Source organism: Salminus brasiliensis, chromosome 7 (genome assembly GCF_030463535.1).
Source record: "Salminus brasiliensis chromosome 7, fSalBra1.hap2, whole genome shotgun sequence".
Lineage (NCBI taxonomy): Eukaryota > Metazoa > Chordata > Actinopteri > Characiformes > Bryconidae > Salminus > Salminus brasiliensis.
In genome coordinates this window covers 15,410,368-15,437,545 of record NC_132884.1, presented here as the reverse complement: position 1 = coordinate 15,437,545, position 27,178 = coordinate 15,410,368, and the positions used below count along the sequence as shown (strand labels likewise).

The 27,178-nt window shown below is 42.1% G+C and overlaps 1 protein-coding gene across 5 annotated transcripts in view; it reads right to left on the bottom strand.

Annotated features, from left to right (window-relative positions):
• The window catches only part of nbeal1 (neurobeachin-like 1), an 83,919-nt gene that overhangs the window by 8,752 nt on the left and 47,989 nt on the right, over nucleotides 1-27,178 (bottom strand). For all 5 annotated transcript variants that reach the window (XM_072684015.1, XM_072684014.1, XM_072684013.1 and 2 more), the window contains 41 exons: nucleotides 25,894-25,977; nucleotides 25,626-25,724; nucleotides 24,124-24,698; nucleotides 22,946-23,078; nucleotides 22,054-22,173; nucleotides 20,769-21,072; nucleotides 20,238-20,323; nucleotides 20,022-20,111; nucleotides 19,539-19,707; nucleotides 19,276-19,409; nucleotides 18,485-18,644; nucleotides 17,632-17,734; nucleotides 17,319-17,475; nucleotides 16,866-17,024; nucleotides 16,448-16,607; nucleotides 16,114-16,202; nucleotides 15,242-15,835; nucleotides 13,673-13,848; nucleotides 12,697-12,985; nucleotides 11,725-12,033; nucleotides 10,708-10,857; nucleotides 10,101-10,258; nucleotides 9,672-9,796; nucleotides 9,307-9,430; nucleotides 9,051-9,199; nucleotides 8,620-8,753; nucleotides 8,309-8,410; nucleotides 8,004-8,099; nucleotides 7,791-7,915; nucleotides 7,054-7,194; nucleotides 6,502-6,632; nucleotides 5,947-6,056; nucleotides 4,478-4,595; nucleotides 3,948-4,045; nucleotides 3,689-3,805; nucleotides 3,482-3,571; nucleotides 2,998-3,107; nucleotides 2,641-2,813; nucleotides 2,350-2,444; nucleotides 734-850; nucleotides 395-556 (listed from right to left, as the gene is read on the bottom strand). In XM_072684015.1, the coding sequence (XP_072540116.1) occupies nucleotides 395-556; nucleotides 734-850; nucleotides 2,350-2,444; nucleotides 2,641-2,813; nucleotides 2,998-3,107; nucleotides 3,482-3,571; nucleotides 3,689-3,805; nucleotides 3,948-4,045; nucleotides 4,478-4,595; nucleotides 5,947-6,056; nucleotides 6,502-6,632; nucleotides 7,054-7,194; nucleotides 7,791-7,915; nucleotides 8,004-8,099; nucleotides 8,309-8,410; nucleotides 8,620-8,753; nucleotides 9,051-9,199; nucleotides 9,307-9,430; nucleotides 9,672-9,796; nucleotides 10,101-10,258; nucleotides 10,708-10,857; nucleotides 11,725-12,033; nucleotides 12,697-12,985; nucleotides 13,673-13,848; nucleotides 15,242-15,835; nucleotides 16,114-16,202; nucleotides 16,448-16,607; nucleotides 16,866-17,024; nucleotides 17,319-17,475; nucleotides 17,632-17,734; nucleotides 18,485-18,644; nucleotides 19,276-19,409; nucleotides 19,539-19,707; nucleotides 20,022-20,111; nucleotides 20,238-20,323; nucleotides 20,769-21,072; nucleotides 22,054-22,173; nucleotides 22,946-23,078; nucleotides 24,124-24,698; nucleotides 25,626-25,724; nucleotides 25,894-25,977 (6,615 nt within the window). The remainder of the gene's footprint in view (nucleotides 1-394; nucleotides 557-733; nucleotides 851-2,349; nucleotides 2,445-2,640; nucleotides 2,814-2,997; nucleotides 3,108-3,481; nucleotides 3,572-3,688; nucleotides 3,806-3,947; nucleotides 4,046-4,477; nucleotides 4,596-5,946; nucleotides 6,057-6,501; nucleotides 6,633-7,053; nucleotides 7,195-7,790; nucleotides 7,916-8,003; nucleotides 8,100-8,308; nucleotides 8,411-8,619; nucleotides 8,754-9,050; nucleotides 9,200-9,306; nucleotides 9,431-9,671; nucleotides 9,797-10,100; nucleotides 10,259-10,707; nucleotides 10,858-11,724; nucleotides 12,034-12,696; nucleotides 12,986-13,672; nucleotides 13,849-15,241; nucleotides 15,836-16,113; nucleotides 16,203-16,447; nucleotides 16,608-16,865; nucleotides 17,025-17,318; nucleotides 17,476-17,631; nucleotides 17,735-18,484; nucleotides 18,645-19,275; nucleotides 19,410-19,538; nucleotides 19,708-20,021; nucleotides 20,112-20,237; nucleotides 20,324-20,768; nucleotides 21,073-22,053; nucleotides 22,174-22,945; nucleotides 23,079-24,123; nucleotides 24,699-25,625; nucleotides 25,725-25,893; nucleotides 25,978-27,178) is intronic.

Genomic DNA, 27,178 nt, shown 5'->3' with positions numbered 1-27,178 from the left:
ATCTCTTTGCGGAACTAAAGTGCAGACCCACATAGAGACCCTGGGAGACTTCTGCATGAGGAACAATACCATTTCTGTTTATCACATTTAATTAGACGCTTAGGTTTTAATAATTCCCTATAGACTATCTACAGATGCTCATCTATCTGTTGATTCTCAACGGAGTAAAGGTAAGGTTCTGGGATAAATTAACAGAATATATCAAATTTCATTTAAAGCTGAATTAAGCGAATGCTAGATAAAATTAATCTGATCACAAATCACTTAAAGGGGACCATTAAAATCAAGTGTTACCAGTTATTTTAACCAAACCATTAAAGGCACCAAAATCATAACCTTTCTAATAATCCAGCAGCTATAAACAGAGAATGTGTGTTTTTGTATGCGCCTTCACCTTCAGCGTGGCTTTTCCCTCCACACAGGTGTGCACCACCACGTGTCCCTCCCAGGACACAGCCAGGTGTGGAATGGACACAGGTAGCGTACTCTCACAGGGGGGCCGAAGGGAACGCATGTACTGACCTCTCCGCACTGAGTGTATGATTACTGTGCCATCCTATACACACACACACACAAGCATTAAAAGGTCATGAATTCATACAGGGTGAAATTTCCACCAATATTGGACTGTAAAAAAAATGACACACAGTATATTCATACTACATTAAATTCCTGATAGAGTGTGCCGGTGTCTGCAAGTGATTGAAAAAATACAAATCTAAAAAAAACATACCCGTGCTCCAGAAACAGCCATGTCCAGCTCTGTACTGATACACACGCTCACCACTTCGTCTGTGTGTCCATACAGTACCTGCAGCGGCTTAGGGCTCAAACCCACTGGAGCTCCACCCTATACAAACATACACACATTTTCATTCCTTAATTGAAAATGATTTGGTGAAATATGTTCGTTGTCCACAGTATATACCATCAGCAGTAGTTCACAACAGTGTAGTACAGGTTAATAAATATAGCAACTTCAGGTTATTGTAGATATGGGACAGTAAGTTGTGTCACAGACAACCAGGTGCGAGTTTCCCAACAGCTTTTCACAAAGCGCATCTTTAGGTGGGTGTTTTGCTTGCAGTTCAGCACTTAAGCCAGGGGCCGTTAATTCTGGCATCCACATAAAAACAGAGCAATGACAAATAAAATGTGTATGATATGAATTGTGTATGACATTCTTCTCTGCTGACCCTCTCAAGCTCTGTCGGGTTGGATGGGGTCATCAGTGGACAGCCATTTTTAGGCCTCTCTAGCGAAGTTCGATTGGGTGCAGGTCAGTGCTCTGGCTGGGCCACTCAATTAAATTTACAGAGTTGTCCCCAAGCTAATCCTGTGTTGTCTAAGCAGTGTGCTTAGGGTCACTGTCTTGTTGGAAGGTAAATCTTCAGCCCAGTCTGAGGTCCCGAGCATGCAGAGAATGTCTCTGTACTTTGCTCCATTCAGCTTTGTGTGTCTCTCTAACCCGGACAGTCTCCCTGTACCAGCTGCAATAAACCTCCCACAGCATGGTGCTGCCACTGCCTCACTGTAGGGATGGCATTGGGCAAGTAATTAACAGTTACCCCCCCACGTTCAATCTTGTTTTCCTCAGACCAGAGCATCTGGTTTCCCACAGTCTAAGAGTCCTTTAGGTTGGCTTTCATGTGTCTTTAATTGAGGAGAGGCTTCTATCTGGACACTCTACCTTAAAGCCCAGATTGGTGGAGTGCTGCAGTTTCTCCTTTTTGCAGCCTTCTCCAGATCTTCCACACAATCCTGTCCTTTCCTCCTCATGGCTTAGTTTGTGCTCCAAAATGCATTGTCAGCTGTGAGACTTTCTATGGATAGGTGGGCGTCTTTCCTAATCATGTCCAATCAACTGAATTTACCACAGGTGGACTCTAATCAAGATGTAGAAACATCTCAAAGATAATCAAGAGAAATGGGAGGTCCCTATAGGTACATGTCAAGTGTCTGAATATGACCATGCATTTTTTTTGTTTTTTGTCTATTTGACACAATTTACAAGTTAAATGACAACTATTTGAGCATAACTTGAGAATTACTGTTTATTTACTTAATATATCATGTACAATAGGATTATCTCGAAAATGTGCAGAAAATATTTATGTTTAAGTTTATTTTGTCTAGAGGATTCCTAATAACAAGTATTATACACTTCAATTATAAATACTTAAACTTTAACCTATATTTAGTGGTAACATTGTTTTTGAGGACTGTGCAAAATTAAAAACCATACTTATGAAAGGAATCACATACGAGCACTCAAACTCATGCTGTTGCTTTGAATATTAGAATTCCAAACCTGTGTGTAAATCTGTAGTTCCACCTCCTCAGACTTACCTGCTGCAGCACCTGCCACACCATGCATGTAGTGTCCCGGGACCCAGAGATCAAGTGGATCCCACAGTAATCAGTGGACAAACAGGTTATTATATCTGTAGAGGGAGAGATGTGCATGACTGTAGATGATACACACTACAGACAACGCAAGCATGAGGCAATGTTTAAAGAAATGGTTTATAAAGAAATCATATCTACATGAATCTGGATTACTGGATTTAAATCCACGGTTACTACTGTCAGACGTTAAAAACTACAAGTGGTTTAAATTGTGCATGTATGTTCACTTACCCATGTGGCGGATGTACTGTCCCACAGTTTTGCCTTTCAGCAGTGAGGTCACTCTCAGGCTGTTGTCCCAGTGTCCTCCACTAAAGAGCAGCTTTCCATCATGAGAAATCACAAACAGCCTGGCAGTGACCTCCACACCAGGAGAGAAAGGCCCAGCCAGAAACCGCTGTGTCCTACAGAGACAGAGAGTAAGACACATTACACAAAAATGTTAAAGCTGCAGTTGCTATTAAGGGGTGTCTTTTTGATTGGGTGTAGGCCAGTGGTCACCAACAAAATGCACACAATGCAGAATTGTGTCTAATACTATTTGTCCTACCCATTCAGAGAAGGATCCACATGGAGATAAACACTTACTTCGGACTGGCGACTGTGGGGTCTTTGATGAAAGTGAAGTAGTTGGAGATGGTTTTGTCGTAAGGCAGCCAGCCGTGAGCTCCTATCAGACAATTCTGGCTCACCGTTACCTGAAAAAGTCAACCAAACGAACCTGAGACATTCTTCATCAGAGACCCATTTAACCTATAAACTGTATTTTTTTTGTGTAGCATGGCATTTTTATTTATTTATTTTTATACTGTGAAATTATGAGCTGCACTGTTGCACTGTGAAACTGTTATTGGCTGTAATCTAATAACACTCACTTTATCTATGCATTGTCATAACATAACATTTTTTACTCATTGGTGTACAACAGTGAGGCACCTCATTATCCTTTTTACAGTACATTATATAAGCCATATGGCTTCATTATAATATTACCAAGCTGATATGACCGCATGATTTTACATTTAATCAGTGATTCAGTCGGCAAAACATAGCTAATGGTGGTCAGACTCACCAGCGTGTCTGGACTGCCCTGAGAGATGAAGGAGTGGGACTGGTTCTTGGGAACAAGAGCTTTCACCAGGGCACAATTATCACTGATGCCCTAAAAACACAACAGAGAAATAGAGAATGTATTTTAGGACTTCACAAGAAGAAGGAGAAGAAGAGGAAGATAGAAAATCAATAATAATAATAATAATAATAATAATAATTAGTTCACCTCCACAAAGAATGACTTGAGTTCAGTTAGGTTTTCGAATACGTTGAGTGGGCATGAATCCAACCGAGATTTCCTCTTTTCCAGCTCCTCCAGAGACAGACGCACAGGATGGGGCTCCTACTCATAAAAACAAGAGAGATACAACTATGCAATTTGGTGTGAAAGTTTAGATATTCCAGACTAACACAGGATGAGTCTGTGTAAGAGTTAGCCAGGCTGCTCTACCGTTTGGTCAAAAGTTGAAAGTTGTTGGACAAACCTTCAGCAGCTGGCAGGGCGTCTGGCCAAAGTTGCTGATCATTCCTTCCAAAGCTTTTCTCTCTTTCTCATCTGTAATGGCGTCCAGATCTACAGCGCCTACAAGAGAAACAAACGCGTGTTGTCGGGAAGCTCACACATATCCTTATGTCCAGTCATTGTTGCACCACATCACATCATTATTTTCAGTCTAAGAGACTTCACTGTTTAGTTCATGTACCCTCAAAAAGGCCCAATGCACAGCAGCATATGAAAATGAAAAAAAAAACAAACAAACAAACAAAAAAACATGGGTGCAGTGGCCACTGGACACATTAGAGGGTGGTGTTGTGTAAATATATTGAAAGTCAGTACAGTGTTATTTAACCACTTAAAAACATTACAATTTCTTCACAACATCCTTCCTTTTTGGCTATGAAGTGAGCTAATTTGATCCGTTCTCTGCCTCGTTACAGTGCCTGTGTATATTAATGTACATATACACATACACAGCATGATTCAGTGTAGTATAGTGTTAGCATTGTCCTCTACCTTCATATGTGCAGTAGTAAAAGACGTTGAGGGCCTCCACAGCAGCTGGGCCTCTCTGTTTATAACCGAAGATCAGATCGATCCACTCATGCAGATGGGCTGAAACGTACTCTGATTCCTGAGACACAAGTACGCATATGCAAAACACACACACACACACACACACACACACACACACACACACACACACACACACACACACACACGTAAAAATGTTACTGTCCTATTACTACATGCCTAAAATTGGTTTAATCAAGAGTTAAAGCAGAAATGCAAGTATGTCTGCAGCCTTATCTTTTTTCTAGAAAACCTTCAGACTGTTGGATCCCAGAATACCCTGACAGGTGAGCAACTGTGCAGTTATTGTAGATACATTTGTGAGATTTGAGGTACCCCTTGGATGGCTCTCCTGCTGTACAGTAAAGTTTTGCCCAGTAAAATGTAAGAGACTTTAAAGGGCACATATCCTATATATTTTGGTACATTATATTTTCAGTTTTGTTTGAATTTATTTTTCCAAAAATGGTAATAACTCATTTTTAAACAATTGTCTTCATGCCAGGCTGTATAAGATAAACAAGCTATATTCTGACTGACTGCCTGACTGACTGTATTGTGCTCCATCTACCCTGTAATGTGCCTTCAGAAAAAACCCTCAGAGCTGAAACACTCCTGAGAACTGCTGTACAAATAGGCAGGGGGTAAACTGTGGTAGGCTGAATAGGTGAAGATATATAAATGAGTTATTTTTGTGAGACAAACAGTGTCTGACAAACAGTGATTCCAAAACAGGCTGTTGTTGCAGTCTAGTTTCCATATATGGACTGTATGGTAAAAGTAAAGGTGCACGTATCTGTTACTATACTATGTGTCCTCCGCATTTTACCCATCTGTGATACTGGACACACACACACAGAGCGGTGGGCAGTCAACTCCAGTACCTGGAGAGCAAAGAGGGCGAAGGGGGCTTGCTCAAGGGCCCAACAGTGGCAGCTTGCCGAGCCCGGGTATCAAACCCACAACCCTGTCATCAATAGCCCGGAGCTCTAACCATAAGCCACTACTGCCCGTGGACTAGGAAGTTTAACAGTGTTTTCACATTCATCAAACGTCTTTAATTCAGCAAAGCACGAATAATCTCTTCTTACTTCTATTCTTAGTGTGTAGCTGAAGATTCTTTTTTTGAAGCTACATGCTGTAATTTTCTTTGTGTAAAGCATAGAAAAGGAAACAAATAGATTTCCCCAGCGAAAAGTGAAAATGCCCATTTTAATCACATCAAATGTTAATTGTTCTTTTGTGTTCCTTTGTTTTCAGTTCAGACAGAAAGGAAAGAAAACAAAGTGATTGAGGCTAAGGAATATTGGGACACAGTCTGTGTCTGTATTCAATTACACAGCTTTCCCTAGATTCCTCGGATTCAGGTCAGTATTGAAGAAATGAAATGATAAGGTCAGCAATGGCCTCACCAGCGCTTTGCGGTGCTTGTAAATGAAGTCCTCTGGAGATTTGGCCCATTTTGGCAACACCACGTCATTCACACGCTCTTTGGATATCTGCAGGCGACCCAGGTCAAAGCCTAGCAGGAAGAAAAGAGTAGGCATGTGAGCAAAATAAGAAAAATGCACTCCATATACCCCCAAATGTGCCTCTGTCAAATATGCCTCTGGTCAAATATGCCTGTGGTCAAATTACATGGTCAAATTTTCTAGGTGAAGATCTACAAGAGTCAAACCTGTATAATTTAATTTTACATATTTCTGATATTATTAATAAAAAATGCCACACTATTACTTTTTAAGCCTTTGTTTAATGTTTGTTTAATGTTTAATTGTTTTGTCTTATGCTTTAGAGTGACCACTAATTTGACCAGGGTAGTCAACATTTGCATTAGGCTGTAGAACCATCTACTAAAAGGTTTTCCACCAGTGGGAGGAACCCTGTAGGTAGACATGGTTCTATACAGAACGAACGCTTAAAGAACTCATTTTTTAGAGTGTGTAGAATTGTACACCATTGCTCACTATTTTGATTCTCAAGGAATTCTGGGAAGTAGAAGAACTCTGGTATCAGCTCTTTAACATCATTGGGATTATCCATGAGTGTCTGCCAGGTGGCAGGAATGGAGTGGAACTGTCTGTCTGCACAGTCAAACCTGGAGGAGAGAATTCAGATTTGTTTGTAAAGCAGTCTGAGCAATATCCTACGTTACAAAGCAGCTTTACTGAGTTCAAGCCAGTCAAGGGTGAGACTGGCAAAAAAAAACACTTAAGGAGAACCAAGACCCAAAAGCAAAAACTTCCAATAAGATGAAACACTGAGAGGACCCAAGACGCAAAAGTGGGACATATTCACCTCACGCTGGATATCAAAATTACAACACCAAAGAAAGTTAAGTCTTGGATCCACTACACTAACAGATTATAAACGACTGGTTATCTCACACTACCCTATATATTTCTGCAGATTCTTTTGGGGACTGAAATATTGGAGAGAGAAATCGGGATAGATGAGAAAAAGGATAAAGAAAAGAGACAAAAAGAGAAAGAGGAGTAGGAGGTATAGCGATATGTTACCTGCCACTCTGGAGCTGTATGTGCAGGGAGGTGAAAGGCTCCACTCTGATTAGGTAATGCATCACTCCTGCAGCATTAGAGTAATGAGTGCCATAGTGGAAACGGTCTATAGTGCCTGTAGGGTCCTCAAAACTTTCATATCTAGAGAAAGAGAGAGAGAGAATACGTCATTTTGATATATGTGGTTTAGTAATAATACTAACAGTTATTAGAATAATTTACAAGTTTTCACAAAGGCATACAAAGATGAATTAGGCATTTAGAAGAATTTGCTTCTTTTTCAATTTTCATTTTAAATCTTTCCTTTTACTATGATCAGTGTTTATAATTTTTACATGTTAAAATTCTTATTCTAATTACTTAAACTAACCTGACCTATGATTGTTCTGCCTTTAGCAGATGTTTGTTTTTTTATTTATTTATTTTTTTACAAAACTACTTAGATTCAGACATAATAGTGCATTTTCAAGCAGCAACTGTTGTTTAAGGTCCTGCCACAACATTCCAATGGGGTTAGGATCTAGTTAGTATGTTATCACTGCATACTGGAGGAGTTTTGGTGAGCTGGCCACTTGAAAGATTTCAAAAATACTCTATTAACAGATTATGGTCATCACTGTGGTTAGCTGGAATCAAACTCTGTGGACGGGATATGATGTACGACTCGGGGAGCAAATCTGCACCCCTGCCACAAAAGCAGCATGAATGAAATAGAATGAAAGACAATGAAAACCCACTTTTCTCTCACTGCCTTTGCATTCTTCTCGTTTAGGACAGCCACGGGTTTGGAGAGATCTCGGAACACTCGTGGGTCAGAGAGGTCCAACTCCTCTGAGGTATAATCTGACAGGATCCAGGGGAACTGCAGGGATGACCAAAACAAACTGATATTTACTCTGAACAAAATCGGGAAACTGATGACTTCAGAGTATAGAGTCAAGTAGCTTTACCACAGGATACTGAGCCAGGTTGTTGTAGGTTCTCCCTGCGATGGTGTTCAGCTGCATCAGATAGTCGAAGTTGGAGATCTCCCTGTTTACCCATTTCTGGAAGAGGGAAAATAAAAATGTAAAAACAAAACTTGCAGCACAGTAAATGTCACTCCTCCAAGGTCTCTCATCTAGGAATCGATCATCTAGAAGTATGAGAAGCACAGCAGTTTCTGGAGTCATGAGATTTGACAGTGCAGGAACACCTGCAAACGCAGTCATTCTCAGCTTATTTTTCTGCTAGATGGACTACCATTGACACTGACCTGTGTGAGTCCGGAGGCCTTAAGAAGCTCCTGGGGAGAGCGAGTGCCATGGAGAGAGAGAGAGCAAAGCAGCAGCATCCGACTGTACACTTTATTCCGCTCCTGTCAATCAAACACAGAGAGGGATGTTGAAAAATCATGTATTGTGATACGTTTATCCATGTTATTCTAGTCTGCATTTCTTACTCTGTAATTCAGCACTTCAAATAGCTAATGCTAGCTAACTCTGCTAACTGTCCTGCTGAGAAAGAAAGAAAGAAAGAAAGAAAGAAAGAGCGAGCGCGCGCGAGAGAGAAAGAATGTAGCCTGACCTCCTTCTTGAAGTTGAGGAAGTAGTTTGTTTGGTCGATGAGGAATATCTCCAGTGCTGAGCGTCGTAGATTGTACCTGCGCAGGTGAATCTCTCTGATCTGAGACAGTGGCCATTTAAAGTCCTGCCCCACACCTGGAAGACACACAGCACAGAGCCAACACAGATAAACACACACTTCTACCCACTCTCCCACTCACACATATAAAGTACCAATCTAGTGTGTGCCACAAACATAAAACAGCCCTTCCACTGCTTGATGACCTAAAATCCGCCTCCACCGCCTCAGCAAATACAAATCCAACAGCAAATTGAACACATTTAGTTTAGTTTCCTTTGTGTTTCTAATTATTTTATTGTCATTCATTTTTGTAAATCTCTGCTTTCTGCTTTCTTGAAAGAAAATGAAAGAAAAAAGACCCCCCTCCTCACCCTCTTCTTTCTCCGTACTGCTGTCATAGAAATATATGTGGTGCGTGGTGATGTCCAACCGGCCGGGATACACGTCCACCACGGTGACCAGCTCGCAGTCCTCCGACATCACCAACTTCTCCTTCTGACTTGCATCCTCATCATCCGCCCTGAATGGAGAGGTGGTAACAGAGAAAGAGAGAGACAGTAAGCAAGATAAGTCACTGCGCTGGGATGAAATGGCACAGCCCAGGCCAGGTGGGTGTGTGTTACTCACTGTGTGCTCCCACTCTGTTCCTCCTCTGGTAATTCCAGTATTTCCTCCTCTAAGTCACTGACCTTCACCTGCTTCACCGCCTCCAACAGCAGAGACTCAGTGTTTACCTGCTGCTGCTGCACACCTACACACACACACACAGGCAGACATTTATTCATGTTGTCTGGTCAGTACTCTTACTCATTTGGCAATTGTCACTGCACTGCTCCGGGCATGTGTGCTCACTGTCACATACTCACTGTGTGTGTGTTTACTACAAAGGCAGAGGTCAAATTGAGTGACTGGGTGTTCTTTTTTCCTTCATCCACAGGTATGCACGTGTGACTTTATGTGACGCAAATACAGAAGTATATGAAAGTTCTTACCCAGGTTATCACGCAGAGCACTAGCCTCTCGGTGGGGGTCAAAGTTATAATTCCTCACAAGCTTCAGACGCATTCGGGAGTAATTCTCAGCACTAGATAACTTCCAGTGCATCTCTTTCTGCTTCCTAAACATCATGACACAATTATCTAATCAATGAAAGTAATTGTATATTGTGTTTATGTACCAGTGTCTTATCTGAACGAAAATGACAACACATGCATTTATTTATGTAGTAGCCCACTGATAAAAAATGTAACATGTCTCAAAGCTTTAGGTTTTGTATGTTGTATTGTACATTTTGTGTTGTTATTATTCTTATTATTCGTATTATTATGTTATATTCAGGTTTGTGGGTGGTGGATACAGATTTAACTATACACCCCCTGCTGCTTGCACCAGTCATATACAACTCTAGAGTAAACACTCACTTGTCCACCCACAGTCCTCTCTCCGACATGAGCTCCCTGCGTGCTGCCTTCCACTGCCTGAGGATGGCACTGTTCTGTGTGTGGATCTGCTTCAGCATGCTGTTATACCGCAGATTCTCCTGCCGGCTGCGGCGGGAAAACGCCTCCACAAACTGTTCCTGGAACAGCAGAGCATGTCTAATTAGGACTGTAAAACATCCCAATTGATGGGTTGGGTTGTGTGTGTGTGATAAAATCCATACAAATACAGTAAAACTGATAAATTGAAAACACGATTTTTACAACATAGACCTCAAAATCCAAGATCAGTCCCATCATTCTCACATGCAGTCCCTAAATGGCTTTTTGTGCACCATCTCACAGAAGTGAAAGTCCATTGTGGAAAACACTGACACTTAAATCTGTTAATAAAGTTATGTTCATGAATTCCAGAACATACTGTGAATGTATGCAATCGTTCACATGCATCTAAAGTTACATCTGTAAAGTCCTGTGAATAAACTGATGGTCAGATTTCCAGTCAGATTAGAGATGAAATAAATACAAACTATATTTTTAAGAGGTTTAGTTTAGGCCCACTGTTCACAAACGTGTCTGTCTGTGTTACCTGAAAGCGGATCTTGCTCTCGCCCTTTTCTCTCTCTCTGCGGTGCAGGTTAATCATGAAGGCCTCATAGCAGTCCTTCCAGTATAAAGCCATGGTCTCATGGCCTTGACTGAATATCTCGATCTCATATTGCTTCATATAAGGGATGATCTGTGGAGAGAACAGCAGCTGCAATTACAAATCCACCACATAGGGGACGCACTCCAGCATCAAAGATTGTAAGATACATTACTTTATCATTAGCACTGAATAATATCAGTAAATACATGTATTTAAAGCAAGTTTAAGTAACATGTCAAACAATGCTCAGCTAGAATACTAATCTGCACACCACTTATCTGAGAATTAAATTACAATACATGTCATATGCTTCATTTGGTAAGGTTCTAATAGCTTTTGAATACTATAACTATTTATATAATATCCTAAAGCAACTGCAGAATGGTTGATCCCCACTTCCAGGCAGTGGGTAGGCTGCAGCTACATGGTGGTTGCTATGGTGTACTGGTTGGGTGCTATGGAGTTGCATAGTGGGTGATAGGGTGTTGCTAGGTAATTTCTAGATGGTTGCTATGTTGTTGCTAGGGTATCTCAAGTGATTGCTAGTGAGCTGCCATGTGTATTATCTATCTATCGTATCATCGGATCATCATAAGGTTTTCTATTGCATCTAATTGAATTTTAAGGGGAAAAAAAAAAAATCAGTGAAAAAAATCGGTTGCTAGGTGGAAACGAAAAACGTATGTCCGAACTAAAAGCTGCATAAAAGCCAAAATCCCACAATCAGATCAAACTATCTAAAGTTGAAACGGTGCCGATAACTCGAAACTGTGGGACGAGTTAAGTGACAGAAATATGGCACAAAAAATAAGAAAAACAAAAACTGAGAAATGTAATAATATACACCAGATAACCATAATTATTACATAAATACTGTGATGATAATGTGCAGCTGTGTATTTAAAACTCTCCAGAGGGAATCATTGGGACTGCATGCACTCTGAAAACCATGCTCACATATTTATCGAGGTAGACCCTCCACTCGGGAGAGTTGCAGTAGAGCTGAAAATCCTCAAAGAAAGATGGGCTGCCGTTGGTGTCAGGCAGTGAGGGCAGGTGGAGCTCCATGTAGAGGAGTTTATGCACTTTGGAGAGAAGCGTCCGGAGAAGAGGAACAAGGAAAGAGTATGTTTCCTCTTTCTGTTCACTGATGGAGCGCCTGAGGATGCCCTCCACTCGGCCCAGCAGGAAGCATGCTTCATCCTGAGAGTCTATACTCTTCGTCTGCAGAATCCCATTCAGCTTGGCTGTTGCCATGGCACACACCTGAGAGAAAAAGAGGTGCATAAAACATACATGTTAACACACAGATACACTTTTTTACACGTTTTTCACTTGCTAATACAGGGGTATGCAAACGTTTGGGCACCCCTGGTCCAAATACCTGTTACTGTGAATAGTTGATGAACTTAGAAAAGCCCAAAGACAAAGTTTGGGCATCCTGCATGGTCAGTACTGCATGGTCAATGAGGCAGCACCCCATTTGGTAAGCATCACAGCTTATCTTTTTTTGTAACAGCTAGTCTTTCGATTCTTGTTTAACAGATTTTCTTGGGCAGTCTTGCATGCCCTGATCTTTTGAGGTTCACAGATTTTCACAGGGGGGGGGCTGTGAGGACCATGGCAAAACCTTCTGCTTGTGCCTCTTAAGGGCAGTCCATTATGCCCACGCTTCAATCTACTAGTAAAACGTTTCCCATCACACTGGCTGGAACACGGTTACGACATTTGGAGAGGTGTTTTTGTGAAATTTCAAGTCATTTTGAAGCATTTCTATTTGCGTGTCTATTTGACACACTGCAGAGAACACAGCACTGCAGAGATCGCCAGACTTGCCTCATCACTTCCTGTCACCTTAGCGCACTGGTGAGTAGTATGCAACTGGGTTTTTGAGTGTTAAATATACCTAATCAGCCTAATTTAACTGACCTGAGGGTCGGGTTGCGCCATGAATCCAAGCAGCAGCCTGAGCCCGACCTGAGAGAGCTGTAGCCACTGTGACCCGGCTGTGTACCACACCATCAGGCCGTCCATCAGCGTGACCGTCTCTTCCAGAACTTTCTCAGTCCACAGCGCTGGGTTTACCAAACCCTCAGCCTGCAGGAAATCCTGTACCACGTGCAGCAAACGCACTGCGTTTTCTGTGTGCTGGGGCAGAGTGACCGCAGTGGACTCACGGTTGTCATTTACTGCCCACTCCAACATCCGCTCTAACAGACTGAGGGAAAGAGAAGTAGGAAGAGAAAGAGGGTGAAGGAGAGAGAAAGAGAGCATGACATTATTAATCATTTCCTATTTCTTAAATTTAAGTGACCTATATCTGAACAAATCTGTATCTGAAGAGGCACATTTATCCGTCTTATGCACATCGCCTCATGTTCCTATTTTTGATGGCGACAGCATTAAGAGCATGCATACAGGCAGGAAGATGCATGAAATCCGAGCTCACTGTTCAAATTCATGTTGCCTGCCCTCAGCCTTGATTTTGCCTGTAGGTCATGTCCTCACTGAGACCACCCTTAACTAAAATACTGCCTTGTTTTTGTGTATCTTGGCTCTAGAAGTAACTGCTAATGCTAGTCTTACTTGTGCCAATTTAGACGGCTGTCCCTCTCTATGCTTGTGAATCGATGCAGCTGTATTGTGAACTGTTCAATCAATACAATTCGATTCAAAGCAGTTTTTATTAACGACTCACGGCAGTTAGTCATAACTACACTGAACATTGTGGGGGCAAAGTAATCTCTAAAACAATCGCGGAATGATACACCTAGCTGTAAAAAGTAATAGTACTCTACTGTTGCAGCTGTTCAGGCTTTGTGACATAGGTTTCAGTAATTAAATAATTTGCCATCATTATTTCGTTTTGTTTACTGATGGGTCTGCAGTTCTGCATCTGTCTCACCTGAGTTTAACGTGGTCGACAGGCAGCAGCAGTTCATTGACCGTGCCCAGTTTGGTGAGGGCGGAGAACACCTGTCCTCTCTCCAGCCAGGCATTATCATCTGAACCCCCCACACCTCGCCACATCACGCACAGCACAATCTCCAACACTATCCGCCACAGCTCCTCCTCAGCACGCTGAAAATGAGACAGAATCAGAAATGCTTGATCCCATATATATATATATATATATATATATATATATATATATATATATATATATATATATATATATATATATATATATATATATACACACACACACACACACACACAGTACTGTAATTCAATTTAATGTGTGCAATAATTTTTCATATTTATTATCACAGTTATTACCAATATGCCACTTCACTGAATTCATATATATATATATATATATGAATTCAGTGAAGTGGCATATTGGTAATAACTGTGACAATAAATATGAAAAATTATTGTACCAGAGTTATTGCACACATTAAATTGAATTACAGTACTACTGCACACTAAGTACTAAGTAAGGCACACTTAAGAGATTAGGGCATCATCTCCATTTTACTACTAAACACACTCACATCCAGACAATCTGATGATATTAAGAGTAATATCATCAGAGTAAAACCAATATTTCCTATTAATTCCAATAAATAAGTTCCCAAAATCTCTATGGAAAGTTCCCTGGCCCCCAATTTCCCGGTAATTTATTTCCCACCCCTTTTGCAACCCTAATTTGGACACACTAGGTGGCACTATGTGACCTTAACTTCCCCAGGCAAATAAATTCTAAATAAAATTAACATTGGTTGGAATATGTCATATTAACATAATCTTTAAGTTTGAATTCTAAAATTATTTATTTATGTGTTGATGCAACATGATTAACTGGTGTACATCAGATGCACACAGCCAGCCACATTTGAATCAGGTAAATTTAACATGAGTGTGCGCTTTTCAATCCTAGGATGGTTGAGTGATGTTACAATGTTTATTGCTGTGGTGAATTATAATATAATTCACCACATTAATTTAATTATGCTTCTCTGAGCGTATTACAGACATCATCAGCACCTCTACAACTGCTAAACTGCATGTTTCATTAGAAAGAGCAGAATTAGTCCCTAGTTAACCAGATGTAGTGCAGTGAAAAAACCTCCCCTCCTTCCCCTTCACCATCTTTATCCAAAATTGATAAAGGCTCAACTGAGCGCATTCGAGAGAGCACTCTTGAATGTTAACAGCTTAATTCTCCATTCATTTATTTAGCTTATTCTTCTATGCAGCTTTGAGTACCTGGAACCACGATTACCTCCGCACAGAATGTGGTTGGCTGATGGACTGCATCTGGATTAATCATCTGACTATTCCTTTAAGGCTTTACATTTATAGTACCCATAATGATCAATTCAAAGTATTGAATAATATGGAAAATATAGTGCAAATAATTTTTTGGCGATACTGTACAGCCCTACTACATAATATTACCAATTTATTACCTTTACACATAGTTTAAAAAGTCCCACTCACTTTAATGTTTAACACATGAATACCTTACCTCAACACTGTTAAAAGACTCTCCCAGAGAGACATTATCACTGAAAAGGAAGCTGTCATCAAGCAAAGAAGAGGTTGTTTCTCGCTCAGCTGCAGCTCCAGGGAAAGGCTTGGCGTTCTCTAAAGGTGAGGGTGTGCTGGGCATGCTGCCGGGGGTCTGGCTCCCGCTGTCCCCCTGATCAAATAGGTGCATCTGGGAGAGATCCAAACTCAGGCCCCCGGCTTTCCCGGCCTTTGGGGATTTATTTACATAATAATTAAATGGAGCGTCCCCTGGTGTCTCAGTGAGGGACAGCATGTCTCCGTTGTCCAGGCTGTCCATAGATCTGCTATCCGAAACGCTGTCTCTCTCATCATTTAGCTTCCCCATGCTGTTTGATGGCACTTTGCGGTCTAGCGGAGGTTCCAGCCTGTTTCCCGTGCCGCTACGGCCCAGCTCCAGGCTACCCAGGCTGGCCGAGTCGGCCCGGCCTGAACCTGTGCTCCCATCTGTCCCCGGGGTCCGGACCAACACTCGCATCAGAGTGTCCTGCCAACACAGCTGCCGGGAAATTTGCAGCGCAGCATCTGGCTGCGACTGGAGCAGAGAGTATAACTACACACACACACACACACACACACACACACACACACACACACACACACACACACACACACAAATGTGTTACACTTAATCTATAATTTTTGTAATGCTTAAATACAATTTTGTGTTTGTGTGCACATTGTGTGCATATGTCCACATTGCAGTTCTATGTGACCGCGAGCGAGTAACCGAGTGAGTGAGAGAGCATATCTATGTGTGTGTGCATGTGAACTTCTTTGCAATACTCTGTGGAGTACAATTCTGACAGGAGAAACATCTGACCCTCTTACCCTTTTACAGACCAGCAGGCGAATGCTGGGTCCGGCCCGATGGGTCAGCTGCAAAAGAGCCATCAGGTCCTTATAGTTCACCACAGTGTCTGGGGGTTACAGGAAAAAAGGTCATAAGGCCAGATCCAATCAAAGTACTCCAGACAGTTAAAGAAGAATCAGCTTGACAGTTTTCTAGGTTTAATACTCGTGTTTCACTAGGTGAGCGTTATTTTAACAGGGGATCCGCACAGATAACTTTGTACATATGCTGCTGTGTTCTGGTAATATTGAAAGATCTGGCTGGAGCAGGTTGCTTTATTACAAATCAGTATTGATCTGTCGACAATCAAACCTGTGTGTAGCACTTGGTTGATGAGGCACTTTACGAGGCTGGGGGTGATCTGAAGGTCGGAAAAGAGGAGCGTAAGGCCAGAATACCCCACCTCCCTCAGCCTCAACCGCTGCTTATTCTTCTCATACACACGGTCACACTTCAGCATTCGCTCGAACACCTGCACACACATTATTATCAAGATGTCAATTTTGTGTGTGTGTGTGTGTGTGTGTGTATGCGCGCGCGAGTGTGTATATATACGCATAAATACACACACACACACACACACACACACACACACACACACACACACACACACATATATATATACATATATACACTCACTCTTTGAACCACAATATATTATAAGGCATCGCAGTTTAGCTCTCTGAGATTTAGAGAGAGCGCGAACTGTGAAAGGTGGAGAGTTTCTCACCTTAAAGACAAGCTCGCGGAGGCGGTCAGAGTGCTTGTGGTTGAGAAGCAGGGCGTAGCAGGAGTCCGCCGCTCCGGGCTCAAAAAGCAGCAAGAAAAGCTGGTCCCGTACCGCACTCGTGTGGAGCAGAGTGAGCAAAACCTCCAACAAGCTGCACAGCTACAGCAAAACAACAACAGGTTTTCAGTAAGTTGTCGTTTTCCACAGTTTAGAATGAAAGAATAGATGTCAAAGTAGGCCCCAATTGCTTAGCTACAACACTACGATCACACTACGCTCCTGCTGGAGTTAGTCTAGTTCCAGACGTCACAGATGATGGTTAGTGAAATGTGATTAGCTTCATGCACAGAGCAGGTAAAGTCTTTATGTTCTATAGAATAGTCATTATGGATTGTTTGTTGATGTGTGTGTGCACCTGTGTGTGTGCAGCATGTGCATGTACCCTAACATTACCTGCTCCTCATCTCCAATTGCAGCAATGTATCCCAGGATGCTCTGGACCTCTTCCTGGGTCGTGCCTTTGCTGATGTAATACTTGAGAAGGCCACAAAGAGATGCTCTAATGGTGCGAATGTCATCCTCACTCAGATCCCCCTCCCTGCTCCCACTGCTGGAAGAAGGATAGAGGGACGGAAGGAGAAAGACAGACAGGAACTGTTGCTGTAAAACTGGAACAGGTTCTTCTGCATGCCCGCAGTAATACCACCAAGAACACTGACACCATGAGAGTGTGTGGAGTGAAGGGTTGTGGGAAATGTAGTCTTACCCATAGTAAAGGCGGATCGTGTCCAGCAGAAACTGGACTCCGTATTTCTTCCTGAACTGCTTCCTGCTGTCTTTGATGACGGTGGACATATACTGGATGTGACCTTCACCATGACAAACACCACTCTTAACACAGGAGAACTGAACACATACTGACTATATCCACACTCGAGCACACACACACACACACACACAGGCTTTGAACTCACTAAACTACCCTAAACATGCACAGTGGAACTACAAATAAATCCACATAGTTCACACAATAATCCAAATTACAAAAATAATAAGTGCATGTCATAACACTGAATAAAACAATTCATGCACACACACACACACACATATGGGGCTGTTTAATAATGTACCTTCAACAACTGTTCACAATATTAACCTGCAGTAGTGGGATCTATTATTAAATTAGAGTATATACACTTCTATTGTATATTAGATAATACTATAAATGAGCCTTGTTGTCTTTTCCATGGCGGCAACCATCTTGCAACCTACATGATCTGCTTCTGACGTATTGATGCCGCAGGGCAACTTTAGAGGTCTTGTTGAGTGAACCGTTTTGGTTGCATGTGGAGGACCACCAAAATATTAGGCAGGTGGTCAAAAAGATTTGGCTCACTGGTGTATGCTGTAATATGATTACCGTATGAATATTTTTCTCCATCTCGTTTAACTTTTTATTACATTAAAACTACATTCATAAATCAATTCAGTAAGATTTTCAATTCTTAGATTATTGCTTTTCATTTTCTTGTCTCTTTATCTCTCTCTCACACACTCACACACACACACACACACACACACACACACACACACACACACACACACACACACACACTGACCAATGCGCAGGGGGAAGTCTCCTTGGTTCCAGATGTTGAAGTTGAACAGCAAGTGTGTGTGAAGCTGCTGCAGGAGCTGTGGGTTCTTCTCGAATGTCACCTGCTCAATGAGCAACTGCACCGCAACTAACACGCTCACATCCACCTGCCACGCAGGAAGCTAAGCACATATGCAGGAACACACACACAAACAGAAACATGTCAAGTAGAGTCACATTTTCTTAAGACAAGAAATGAAATAAATAAAACATGTAAGCCAAAAAGTGAATAATCCAAAAGCAACCCGTGTAAAGGAAAAACTCTCTCAGAGGTGGAGGAAGAAACCTTGGGAGCAACCAAGACTCACAAGGTGGGACCAAACCTGCTCTGGTGAGAACTACTTGAGTCAGGGTTGCTATTTAAAAATGTAAAATTCTTGGTCATCCAGTCAATAGTCCAGGACTCAATAGTCACATAAATAAAGGGTATAAGCGGTATCATAATATATAATTAATAAAATATGAATAAAATAAAATAAAATAAAATAAAAGCCAAAGCAGGTTTCAGTCAGTTGTCAGAAACCAAACGGTAGTAGCTCTGGGCCAAGGCTTTACTGTAAAACTACTACAGACAAGGTCAGGTAAAGAGGTGTGTTTAATCCAGGACAGTGAAAAAACTAAGCTGCACACCAGCTTTAGCTAAGAACTACTTATTAGAAATCCCATGGGGACACAAAGACAGACAAGGAGTTACTGAGAGAGACAGAGAGACAGATGTGTGTCGTGTTAGTGAGAGATAAATAAATGTTTAACCTTCTGTAGCAGCGCCCCCAGTGTAGCCACTCCATGGCAGTGCAGCAGCGTTTCCTGGTTTATTGTGTGTCTCTGGAGAAAGTGCTTTATCACCAACAGGAAAGTGGCTACGAGATTCTTTTCCAAACGGGCCTCTGAACCATGCGCACACACACACACAAACAAAAACACACACAAACACATGTAAACATAATGGCACAATATGTGGCTTCTGCAATCTGTACAAACACACACAGTGTTTAAATGCAGTAGACTGTTCACACCTGAAGCTCTGTTTGAAGGCAGTATGACCCAGTCTCCATCAGCAGGTGTGGCAGTATCCGGGGTGATGAACTCTGACCCAGAGGTGTCAGTGGGGTCAGGGGTCAACAAGGTCATTTGCTCCAGGACAGGAAAAAGCACAGGCAGCCCTCCGACACAGTTTATCATATCCTACAGAGAGAAAGAGAGAGAGAGAGTTTATATATGACTGAGCGAGTGTGTGTAAACAAGCAGATGCGGGTGCACACACACACACACACACACACACACACACACACACACACACACACACACACACACACACACACAAGCGAGTGCATATACATATATGAAGGAATTGATGTGCAAGTTTGTCTGAGTCAAGTGTGTTTGCATTAGAGTGTATATGTGTGTGTATGTGGCTGGTGTGCAAATGTGTGTGTATATGCATTCCTGTATGTGTGAGTACATATGCACATGCTGGAAGACACTCTTTCAAACTCTACCTTAACGTCCCAGTTCACCACTTTATTCCCGGTCAGGCGACCATGCAGCAGGTTGGGGGACAGGTCCAAACAAATGGGGTTTCTACAGGCCTGCAGTGAGGGGTTGGGGGACACACTTTAAAACATGTACAGCTATCCACTCAGCTATTAAATTAGACTACAACTCTAAATACTGTATGCTTGACTGACTGCAGAGTGTGTCTGTGTGTGACTGACCTTAGGAGAGTAGTGCAGGAGGAGTTTGGAGGAAAGCTCTCCCAGCTCCGCCTCCTGGCTTTTAAATGGGGAAATACAATTTGGCCCTGAAATACATACAAATCTGAATTTTAGAGAAAAAGATTTTTTCTATTATCAGTCTAAATTCTGTTTGCTTTCTTTCCCTCTCTCCCTCCCTCTCCACTCCACATCTACTCCTTCAATCTCTATCCTTTCCTCACTCCCTCCCTCTACCTCACTCCCTCTCTCCAAACCCTCATTCCTTTCCTCACTTTTTCCACGCTTTTTCCTACTCTCCCTCAATGATCCTCATGCCCTCTTTCCTAACTTTCCCTTCCTTCTCCCTCCCTTTATAACATTTCCTCCTTTCTTTCCTCTCCCTCTCTCCATGCTTCCCTCACTTCCTTCTTCGCCTTCTTTCTCTTACTTTCTTTTCTCATTCCCTTCTTCATTCTTTTCGCCCTCCCTCACCCCACCCCTTTACTCTCGGCTTTACTCTTTGCTCCCCTCTCTTCCTCCCTCCCTTCGTACCGGCAGTGAACAGAGCTTTGAGCTGATTGGTCTGCAGAGCCTCATGGAACACCATGACGCTGCCCAGTTGACCCTGCAGGGAGGTCGGGCTGCCCCACTCGCTGTCCTGCGTCCCTGCGGAGATTAGTTTAGTGAGGGACTCTGGCTTCCCCCCCAGAAGTCCTCCCCACGTCTGGGGGGAGAGGATACCACCCAAAGAAGAGCGGCCAGAGGGTGCGCTGGAGAGCGGAGGGTCAGGAATCTGTGAAGGAGGGGGGGTTGTGGTGCGGTGACCAGCAGAGCCGATACAACAGGAAGTGAAGGGCTAGGGAGAGAGAGAGAGGGAGAGCATGAAAGCGAGCGATGAGAGAGAAAGAGATCAATGCAATCAATGCCCACTTTATTAAAAAAAATGGTACTTCCATTCTCTGGACACTTTATGAGCTTCACTATGCAGTCTTTGCCCTCACAACAATTCAACAGGCAGCAGGGCAGTAATCATTGCTCAGTTTCCGACCACAAGACTGATGTGCTCACTAAAAGGGGTAGATATTATGTGGGTAGTGGACCGTTCTCAGCACAGCATTGGCATGTCAGTGTGCCACTGGTCAGGATTAGGTGATTTCATTTTTTTTAATACACAGATAGATAAAATATTAGATGATCCTTATAAAGAAAGAAATCCATGGACCTGCCTATTCGACCACAAAATTCTGCATTTTATAAATTAGTCACAAGGGGGTGCTGAATAGTTCCTTGTAGTGCCCACAGATGGTGAAATTTGTTGAGCTTAAATGTGTCAGTGAGAAACCTTCATGACTGTGTAAAAAAAAAAAAAAAAAAAAATTGTGATTCACAAGCGCTGATTAATGGGCTGTGTCTTTCTTAGACCATACACAAGCAACTGCGTGGCAAAGTAGCAGACAACCACTTCAGTGCAAAAATATCGTTGAAGACTGTTGACATGGCAAAGATAAAACGGTCAAGTCACCCAAGCCTATCACTGACATGCGAGCATCAGATGCAGTGGAGTTATTTACATCAGTGTCGGTGTCAAGATGTCTAGATTGAGAACAGACCACCATCCTAAAAATATCCGGCTAAGAGCAGCTCTGTGGTCAGAAACTGACCATTGATGAAGGGCTAGAGGACGGCTAACACAAACTGTATATCAAACAGAGACAACATCAGGCTCCAACCTTACACCAGTAACGTGGAGCAACAAGGGTGGAGTTTTCAATAAAGATACCTCAAGTGTAATCTAGAAAAGATGGTCTGTAAAAAGGAACACTTATCCCTGTCTTACCTCAGTCATAGTTGGGTATTTCAGAGGTGCTGAAAGCTTCTGCTGACCATCAACATAGATGTAGACCAGGCTCTGGCCAAATGGTCTTTTCCCAGGAACATGGACAACACCAATAAAGTGCTGTGGGACACATAAATAAAAACAGGTGAGAATGCCGAAATCCCTCATAATATTCTGAATCAGGTCCATAAGTATTTGGACACAAATGACACAATCCTTTGTACACCACCACAATAGTACAAAAAGTAATTGGACATTTGACAAGCATTTTCACGGCCAGCTATGGTCTATACCCTTGTTAATAGTAAAATAAAATGAATGTATTTGGTCTTCCAATATGAAGTACAAAGAGGGGATCAGAATCCTTGTTAAATAAAACAAATAAAACCATGCAGGTCAAGTCAAGTACACTCTTGAGGAGGTCTGCTATCTGCAACACTGTCAAAGTCTGCTATCAAGAGACAGGTTCCAGACTTTAGGCAGTCAATGATTGGAAAGGTTCTGCACCCAGGTATTAAAAATACTATATATTTATAATCCTGTAGTGACTATTTTAAACCTGGCTGCAATTTCTAAGCGTTTAATGCGATATTTTTGCTGAACCACTAGAATTAAAGCTGAAAGTCTACACTTTAGTCACATCTCGACCGCTATGCTTCAAATCCATTGAGGTGGTATACAGAGACAGAATTACAAGGACTGTCTGAATCCATAAATCAGACTCCTTGTCTGTGGTGCTTTGATACCAAATGTCAAAACATTGCAAGGTTCCCACTGAGATTCCCAAAAGACTCAATTGTCCATAATCCTCTCAGTCATTTGGAACACTGACTGCAATCCTCAGGAATGCTGGGTGAGAGAGTACTGTTTGGTGTTGGTGGAGGTCACTCACCCACAGTGAGTCACAGAAGCAGTAATCCGGCAGCATGACTGTGACATATTCCTTCTTACTGCACACAGCCACTACCAGCGCCCCGGCAGAGCTGATAAAGGCCTCAAAGCCTGTGCCTCCTGGCGTGAAAAAACTACACACACACACATACACAAAATAATGAATGCTGGTGATACAACCATGTTGTAATTTTGTTGTAAGTACAGGTTAATTTTTTTCCAACACATGTCACATGTGTCGGTAACACTCACACACAAACCCCCCAAAACATTAGCTAGCTATTTTCAGTGTTGAAATTACAGGCACTAAAAAAAGGAGCCATGAGTTTGAGGACAATATCTCAGAACCACATGAAAAAGGCCACATGAACACTCCAGTGACACAAATATCATATGTCATACACATTGGCAAAGCCTGCTGACAGTCTACAGTGACCAAAACTGGCAACAAAACCATGTTTGCAGGGCAAATGCAAGGCAACACTCCAAAATACCCCACATAATCCACCAGTAAGCTTTGTCAAATAAGTGGTACTTAAGTTGCTTTGACAGTTGTAAAGTACAGCTTGAAGAGCTGGTATTTAATAGTATTTAATAGTCATTTACTTTTATGCAATATTATCTAGTATCATGGATAACTAGAACTCTTCAATAACTGCATAATTCAGGGAATTCAGTGAATTTAGAGTTTACTGCATTTGGAGCATTTATGTTTACCAAAGGGTGCAAAAGAACTTAGAAATGAACCTTTTAGGTTACTAAAACAGCAAAGATTTGTGTCAGTACTGAGCTACAGATTTAGAAAAGCTAGAAAGCTCCTCTTCTTTTTTTCTTTTTCATTTGTATGATTCAGTGACAGCCCCATGACAATGTTTAAATAAATAAATAAATAAATAAATAAATAAAACACTACGGTGTGTGGGTGAGTGTGTGATCATGTAATGGAGACATGCAGTTTGAACACAGTGAGATACACTGTACACTATATTTAGGTCTGTTTGGGGGTTTTTGCTGCTTCTTGAGGAATAGGACATCAAACTTTCTGAGGTTAGCACCCTCTGCTGAATAAAATGTTTCAGAAATGCGGCTGCGGATAAAATATAAAAAAAAAATATCCAGATAGACCGACCACAAAATGATATCCAGCTATCCACTGATCCCCCCCCCCCCCCCTCCTACCTGTACAACTGCTTCCTCTTTTCTCCTTTACTGGGCGGCCCCAGCTGATCCTGGTCCAATGAGAGCCAGGCAAGGAAGCTAAAGGCGTAGCCTGGCCAGCGGTTGACCGTCGGCACAGCAATGCCAGCCATGGGCGGAGTCAGATCGAAGTACTGCGTTGCGCTGTCAAGGCCGTGTTTCCTCAGCATGGCCAGCAGGGAACGCAGCACTGGTCCCACATACGGATGTGGTCTGCTGGGGTCATCCTGCTGGAGGAAACTAAGCAGCTGTTGGAGTTCGGAGCCGCTCAGAGACTGACCCCCGAGTGACCCCAACAGGGCCACCAGGCTTTCCCCACAGGCCCGGTGGAGCCTCGCCTGTTTTTCCAGTGTGGAGAGAAGGCGCATGGACATGCGGGCATTCACGCAGGTGGCCCGCGTGCGACGGTTCAGGCCGCAGATCCGCCGCAGCCAATCAGCTGTGAATACCTGCAGCTCCGAAGAGTCCAGCTCTGGCAGCCACTGAATCAGCAGCAGGAGAGGGTCAACGTTGCTGATACCCAATAAACCCACTGAGGAGTGCTCACCCTCCACCGCCTGAGAAAGAGGAATAAACAAGCATTGCTGGCCTTTTCAGCTATGCAGTAACCTTTTGACCATTTCTTTTAGGATAACAGTCTTATATAGTGCCAAAAACACATAAATAAGTATGTGTTTGAGGATTTTGGCATGCAGCTCACACAGTGCTAAGTGATAGGCTATAATCTCTCACTTGATAGCTACACTCAGGGACAGGGACATACAAATTTTGTATTATGAATTAAAAAAATAAAATAAAATCCTCCAAAAAAAAAAACACATTTTGCTATTGCACATTAAACCAGAATAAATTGCTTATTTACATTATATATTTATTATTATATTATTCTTTCCAATAGCAACTATAGAAGTTCATTTTCCGGTTCTAGTCTTTTTCTTATTGCCAGGCTATGGGGCTTAGAAAGACACTTGTGCCCATGGGCCACATGAGCCCACGATACCTGGCCACCCTTATAGATGTAGTGTAAAGGTAAAGAAGAAAAAGAAAACTTGGGACATCAAACAAGTCTCAGCTGACTAATCACATCTGAGGTAAGGGGAAACAGTTCACCAAAATATTACATTAAGCCAGAGCTGTCCAATAAAAATGTGCTTTCCCAGCTGTAACACACTCATTATAAAACATCAGGGATTTCCAGAATGTGATTGAATTAGTCAGGTGTGATATGACGGGATAGTGAAGTATCCATCAGTGCAACACTGATGTTAAAATGGCCTGGCATACCAACAGAAACAAGTGTACCCCTCTTATGCAATACAGCCACAGCAACAATATAATACCAGAGAGAACTTTCTAAAAACCTGAATATGTAACAACTCAACTGTACTGTTAAGAAAATAAAGGGAAAATTATTATGTTTTAAAACCTAATAATGATAATAACAATAATAACAATAATAATCAAAAGAAAAGACAGCTTCTCACCATGTTCATGAGTTCCTTTAAAAGGTGCCTGGACGGTTGGCCCAGAGAGACAAGCACCTCGTACAAGTGCGTGTATCCAATCCTCTCTTTGAACACCTCCTGCAGGGGAGAGATAAAAATATATAAATGATATAATATATAAATAGTTGCATTGCTTTATCTGTGCATATACACAGATACAAACACTGCAGATCAAAAATGTGGAAGCTAGCACTGCTTCCAAACATTCAGCCTGTAGAGTGAGTGTAAAGAGGTGTACGAGACCGACCTTAGCGGCTGGGGATTTATGCATCACTGTCGTAAGTGCCTTGATTGTTGCCACAGCAAGAGAGTCCAACCTCCCTTGAAACACCTAATGAGAGAACAGTAACACACACACACACAGACAGACATCAACAGATGCAGCTCGTAGTGTTTCACAAGCCAGCGCTTCTATTGCTGCCTTTCTGCAGCATGCAAATTATGGATGACAGGCACTAATGATAAATCATCATCATCTTTCTAATGATGTTCTAGCACCATGCTCATTCTCAGTAAAGGCAGCAACAGAAGGAGGCTTACATGTGTTGGTGTGTAGTTGAGATTATTAGCAACTGTTCGAGTTAAAGCAATAGTTCAGAGGAAACATGTTAAACTGATACAATCTCCCCTCTTAACCTAAATGTAGTAAAATCAACCAAGACATGTTCTGTGTTCTTTCTGCTCCTGAACACCTAAACTGCATATGCAAATCATTACATTAGAATTGGGCAACAAGTTATACAGCCATGGCCAAAAATCTTGGCACTAGTGAACTTCTTTCAGAAAATGCACCACTTCTCCCAAAATATTGTTGCAATTCCAGATGCTTATTTGCTCTGTTTTGCTTTGGAACAACACAAAAAAGCAGAGAAAAATCTAAACTAAACGTCTAATCTGATATTGTTCCACACAGCACTTCAGAAATGGACTGCATACAATTACTGGCAAACTTAATATTTGGCAGCACATCCTTTTGAAACAATAACTGTCAATCACTTCCTGTAACCATAAATTTACACCCGTCTGCTGGAATTTTGGACCACTCTTCCTTTGCAAAGTGCTCGAAGTCTCTCAGATTTTAAAGTTGTCTTCTCCCAACTGCTGTTCTGAGATCTCGCCACAGGTGCTCTATTAGATATATTAGATTAGACTCATTGCTTATTGCCACTTATACCATTTCTGGGGGCATTTTTACAGTATGCTTAGGGTCACTGTCCTGCTGCAAGACCCATGACCTATGACAGCAGTCATGGTAGTCTTCTGATTTCATAATGCCTTGCGCACAGTCCAGGCATCCAGTGGCAGAAGCAGCAAAACAAGCCCAAAACATCTTTGAACCTCCACCATGTTTTACAGAAAATGTGATGAGTCCTTCAAAGAAAAGAACAGCTCCTATGGTCAACGGTACATTGATATGCTACACCAATAAACTCTATTTCGGTCTCTTCTGTCCACAGGATGCTCCCAGAGAAGAAATGTGGCTTCCTTGGGTAAGTTCTGGCTTTTTTTATATCTCCGTATAAACAGTGGGG